The sequence below is a fragment of the Calypte anna genome, chromosome 17 (genome assembly GCF_003957555.1).
Source record: "Calypte anna isolate BGI_N300 chromosome 17, bCalAnn1_v1.p, whole genome shotgun sequence".
NCBI lineage: Eukaryota > Metazoa > Chordata > Aves > Apodiformes > Trochilidae > Calypte > Calypte anna.
The window spans coordinates 2,477,631-2,483,630 of record NC_044262.1 but is presented as its reverse complement, the minus strand read 5'-3'; the positions used below and the strand labels follow the sequence as shown (position 1 = coordinate 2,483,630).

Below are 6,000 nucleotides of genomic sequence, written 5' to 3'. Positions count from 1 at the left end.
TAGCAGGAGCCTGAAGCAGCAGGAGAGAAGCACAAGCCACGGGGGGATTTACATGGGGTGGGTTGTAGCAGCAGCACTAGATGCACTGGGCACCTCAGTGACTTAATGTGATGAACCCTATGATGAAATGAGTCCCTCAGGGTTTGGTGCCCCCCTGGAATGAAACAGGAGGATAGAGCTATACAACAAGGCAGTATGAGGTCTGCTGCAGCTACTGGCCTTCCTTCTGGAAGATTACAAGCAGCTAAGCTCCTGGTCTATTAAAGGTGCCCAACCCCCGAGCCCAGCACCTTAATACTGACAAATATGCCCAAAATTCTAACACTGTCTCCTGCAGTCCTTTTGCCATATCATGCCCTTCCTCCTCTTCTTCCCTGCTCCAGAGAAAACAGGAGCCTGAAGCATTTATTAGATATATACCGTCATAAGAGGCAGATGGAGGAGGTCTAGAGAACCACCTGGCTGGGTGCCAGAAAGCAGATTCTTTTGGCTAGCTGGTGTCCTGTTTTCTTGCCCCAGTGTTGAGGAAGATACCAGAGGGTTTGAAAGGCAGGCTGTAGGTAAGCTTTAAGGCAGACTGTTTGGTTGCGTGGGATTGTTTTCACCCTGTCCTGACACAGTAAGGAAATGAGTTGTATGGGACATAGCAGCAGGAGTAGCAGCAGCAGACATGCTCAAATGACAAGTGTGGGGTAAGTTACCCTCTCTGCTCCTCAGAAGCAATCATCCCCATTCCTCAATGCCAGTCCTTAGACTCCCCCACCACCCCCGACTCCACCATGGGACCACCTGTCCACCTCCACACAGAAACATCCCAGCAGGCTACAAGAGGGCTTTTTGTTGGCTTTTTGAGGGCAAGGGGGAGAAGGAGGAGCTGTACAGAAAGGCCACTGCAGTCTGCTGAGCTCCGTGGCTGGAATTAGCGTTCCTGTGAGGAGCAGATGCATCCCACTTCTCAAGCTGGCTGGGCGTCTGGCAAGTCGCTTGCCAAGAGGCACAGCCCCGTGGAGATCCCATCCCAATCTCAGTGCCCCGAGCATGCGGTACCTTGGCATTCAGCATCAGAAAAGGCTCATCTTGGAGTCCTCCAAGAACACAGCCTCTTCTGTGAATGCTCTGAGTTGTGAGTGCTGGAGAGGGGAAAGTGTTTTTGTGTTGATCAGAATCTCTCGCTCTGTCTCTCTTTCTCTACTTATTTCTATAAATATGTGTACATAAATAGCTTGTTTCTCACCTTGAATCTAGATATGAACTGGTCAAATTAGGTGGGCATAACATGCTGTTTTGATACATGAAAGTCTTCTTGACTTGACTCGTGCTTGTTTGATTCTTGTCATCACTATTTAAGATATAGTTAATTCATAACCCCCTACTTTGAGTTCTTCTTGGACAAAAATTAAAGGCAGACTGGTTGAATTCTAAGGGTCCCTGGTGCAGAATTGCCATCCAGTTGAGCAGCTAAATGTTAAAAACGATACCAAAAGGGATGTGGTGTCTCTCCTAGCCTGCCTTGAGCAGTGTGGTCCTCCATTCCGTGTTGCTTGGCATTACCCAAGACTGAAGCCGTGGAGATCTTTCTGATTGTGCTCTTGGGCATTGGGGTCCCGGCAAGCGCATTCTCCTTGGAGGTCACAGGACATAGGGAAGGGAGTAACCTGGGGAAAAAAGAAAGCAAATACACAAACACATGAAGGAGAGTACACACCTGTACACAGCACCCTGGAGAACAAACGAGGCCTCTTGAATGATATCTTCAGGGATCAGCTGCATTCTTCAGCTATGTTAGTTTTGGTTTTTTTTTTACAGCACATGAACAGAGCTGGCTGGGGAGACATTGTACTTCTCAGTTGAGTCTCGGGTTTTTTTGGGATGCTTACCACTTGGATCACTTTACACTGAAAAGCCCACGCTCTTCTGAGAAGCCCAAAGGATACAGTCACTAAATTACAGCAAAACTAAAACCCCCTCTTCTCACAAGACCAACTCAAACAATCACCAAACAGGACTGGGTCCAGCAGGTCCCAACTCCAGTCTTCCTATAGCACTCCTATCTACCTCCAGCTTGGGGGTTTTGGTGAACTCTACGCCTGGGCCATCATCTCCCTCTCTAGGGTACCACTTTGCAGCAGGACCCTATGGCTTGGGTGCTGCTGCTGTGCCTAAGTCCATCTGTGCACTTCATTATGAATGGTTTCAGTTCCTCGGGGCAGGAACTGACCCAAACCCTACCTAGGAGACCAGGGAAGCTGTAGTCCAGCAGAGAGACACCTCTTGTGTTTAAGGTCAAGAAAAACAGCTAACGTGCACTGAGGAACAGCACAGGAATTTAAATAAGAGACTGCTACCTGCATGATCTGTTGCCTGCCCATGATCTCTCTGGTGAAGCGTGGGAAGCAGCTGAAACAATAGCCTGCAGTGCCTGGCTAGTGGAAGTTGATTTTGGCCTATTGCATCACAGTATTTACATAAAGAACAGCATCTTGTTTGCCCTGAAGTGAATTCCTAAGAATTTCCCCCATCTGCACAGACTGGGCAAATGACCTCATTCCCCTCCTTTCTGCTCCTTCCAAGGGCTGCACGTGCATGTTCTGTCTGTTCCCCTTGGCTTTGCTGCCACATGTTTGCTCTTTCTTCCATAAACACTTTTCTCCAGGCTACAAAGTCTTGGTCTGCCTGTTCCATATGTATCATCAGCAGCACATCTAGGAATGTGGCTCAGGCACCGTTCATGAACACAGAGCTGTCATTTCCACCTAGAACTTTATACGTGTCCCTACACGTCCAGCTCTAGCATTTCTTTCCTCTGACACACACGAGAATGTGGATCTGCATTTTGCAACTGGGGAGCCTAAGGCAGATGCTGACAGATACCCTAAATAGCCAATGCTCAAAACCCAAATCAGGGTTTAGAAAGCCTCCTCCTCTTGCTTTTTAATTTGTTCCCAGAAAATCTGAGCCTCCAGGTAGAACAGGATGATGACTCTTCATCAAGTCACAGCTTTGCTGACGTAGGAACTCAATAAACTATCAGCGAATAAGCTGAATCTACAAATGTGCAAATGTGAAGGTTGCAAAGGGAAGAAATGGTAAAAAAAGTTGAAAGCAAATGGATTGGTAACTAAATAAGTTTATAAACTGTAGAAAACAATAGGAGTTTAAGGGTCATTTAGTCCAACAGAAGCCAGTCAGAGCAGGACTGCCTCACATCAGTGTGTTATGAATATTATTAGATAGGAAAGCAGAGGTGTCTGCAAACAATGGGGCTTAGGGAGGTGGCTGAGGAGGGATTGTTTAATGACTGAATTAAAATACTGGAAAGTAAAAAAGAAAAGATACATGAAAAAGATTGACTTTTTTTGCCCAGTGTAGAAGGAAATATTTGGATTTAGATACACTGCTGCAGCTCATGTTTGACCTTTTCCTCCAAGACATAAAAATAAAAAAGTCTACTTCCAATCAAAAGTTATGTCTTGAAATAAAAACTGATTTCACTCAAAATATGGTCCAAAAAACCCTTTTAAATATGCCTGGAGTTTTCCCCTATTTTAATTTTTTATTCTGAATCATTCAGTTCAAGCTGTATTTGGCAATAATTTTAACTTCCTCCCTGTTGCACAATGAAGCTACTGCTCAGAGGTGAGACCTGGGAACCTGATTCTTTCATTTGCCTTGATCAAGATTTTACCTCTCCCTGGCCTGAATTCACTGTGTCTGTAAGAGTCTAACAAAGGTGATTCTGCATTCTAAGAGGAGGCTCACAGAGAAGGTGGACACACACCTTGCATTGAACACAGGATAACAAAACAGAACACACACCTGATATGGGCGTTTTGGTGAAGTGGCTGAAATTGTCTGTGATATCCTACTGGACTTTGATGCTGGCCAGGAATGAGTGGGACAGTGCAAAGTGTTGCAAGCATGGAGATCCCATCATTTCACTTGTGGTACATCAGAGCCAAGAGTGAAAGTCTGGCACAACTGTGCCTCCAGAATCCCAGCTCACATTCCCCATGCCTACTCTGTGTTGAATTCGTGGCCTTAGAAACCCAAACTGACACAAATATGATGCTCCTTAAAGTGACCTACTTTCTTCATTCCCTCTCCTCCCATTTCTCCTTGTGAGTCCCTTGTTTTCCCCTTTGCTTTCTTAGGTGTCACCGTGAGTGCTGAGTGCTGGAGCAACCTGAATGAAAGGTGACCAGATCACTACTACATTGCAGAGAGTTTCTGGGGAGAAGGAGGCAGTAGAATAGAAACACCTTGCTGTGGGTTGTCCTCTACAAACCCTTTTGTCTCCTAGAGGTCATGGGCAGAAGAGCAGAAGCTCTGTCCCCAAGAGCAGACAGTTTCATGGCTCAGCAGCAGTCCCAGCAGTGGGGAGCCTGAGCGGAAGAGAGTTTCTCCCTGATCAGATCAGCCTTATTCACTTCATATCCCCTACAGAGGTTTCTCTTCTTTTTTATGCAATTTGATTTTTACAGCACTATTGTCCAGATAAATGAATTGTTTTGTTTTATGGCAGTAAGCTCCAGAGATCAGTTTTCTATTATGTGAAAAGACAGAGATTTCTATGGGTAACAAGCACATCCACAGTCATATGAGACAAGACAAAATTCTCCTTAACAGTAATACTGTGTTTCTGCTTCAAACAATAACTCCAACAAATACACATTTGAGTTCCCCAAGGACCTGATTTCCACGGGTACTTGAATCAAACACACACATCACATCTACTGGGATAGTCAAAGGTTTCCAGCTCAGAGACACCATGAAACTCCTTAGGAGAAGGACTGTCCTTTGCCCTGGGCTCAGTGATGGCCCTTGGGAATACTGATCCATGTATAAGCTGCTGGATATACTAGAAATAAGAAATCTTTTCTGAATGATAGCCCATTTATGTGTGGAGCCCAGACATACATATTCCAAGATTAACACCTTATTTTTTAAATAAGTCTGTGAAAGCACAACTCATTAGCAGAATATATGATCTGCACTGAAATTTCCACACATACCCACTGCGAAGCCAGTATTAAAGAATCAGCTCTTCCTTCTTCCACCTGCCAAGTTCTCTGTTTACTATACACCTATCTCCCCCTGTAGAAAACCTGGCCAATATATAGGAGGGAAAAAAGAAAAAGTTAAAAATTAGGCTTAGGGCCTGGCTTGGTCACTTGATGAAATATTGCAGGGTATTGTCTCCTAAGGCTAACCAAAATAGGTCAAAAAAGGCACAGTTCTGTATTCCTGCACACCTCCCTCTACACACACACACACAAAGAGAGATTTCCGGGAGATGATCCAGAACAGAGCCATGGTGTGGATCAGGGGAATGTGGATCACACCTGAATCTCACTGGATCACAGACGATCTACCTTCAAGAGAAACCAGACACTATCTAATTCAAGTCCATCACACCAGAACTGTGCACTGCATGGCACATCATTCTGAAGCTAAAGCAGCAATTGCAGCAGGGGTAGGCTTATGGGCTGGGCAGGAGGCCAGCAGAGACATTTGGGGTGTAACACACAGGAGATCTGAGATACCTTCACCTTGACTAACTCAACAACCATTCTGCACAGCGTATCAACCCATACTTCCACTGTCCACAAAGGAGTGGGAGCCTTAAGCATCCTCTCCCACACTAGGTGATGACACCTTGGATAAAACTCAAGCTCCAGAGTGGAAACAGGGCAGTATTTGTCCTTGATGCCATGCTCTCAACTGTGGGAAAAAAGATGAAGATACAACAGAGCAGTGCAGAACTGGGATCCAGGTCGTGACATGAGTGACAGGACATAAATCCTCGCTATATGGCATCTCTCTGAAGAGGCTGGTGACATCCCAAGACAGATCCCTGCTGAGAAAGGCCAGTCTATAGGCAGCTAGTGGAAATGGTGATAAGAGAAATCCCAGACAGGTACAGGGAAGGATAGGGAACAGGACTGGCCAGGTCAGAGCTCATCTGTCACACAGGCTTGTATCAGGTTGACCTGTGCCTCC

General features: G+C 45.6%; 1 protein-coding gene across 1 annotated transcript in view; it reads right to left on the bottom strand.

Annotated features, from left to right (window-relative positions):
• Positions 1-335: 335 nt before the first annotated feature.
• PAPPA (pappalysin 1) overlaps positions 336-6,000 on the bottom strand; it is a 174,176-nt gene continuing 168,511 nt past the window's right edge. The window contains 1 exon segment of the mRNA XM_008499328.2: positions 336-1,655. Within this exon segment, the coding sequence (XP_008497550.2) occupies positions 1,548-1,655 (108 nt within the window). The 3' untranslated portion in view covers positions 336-1,547.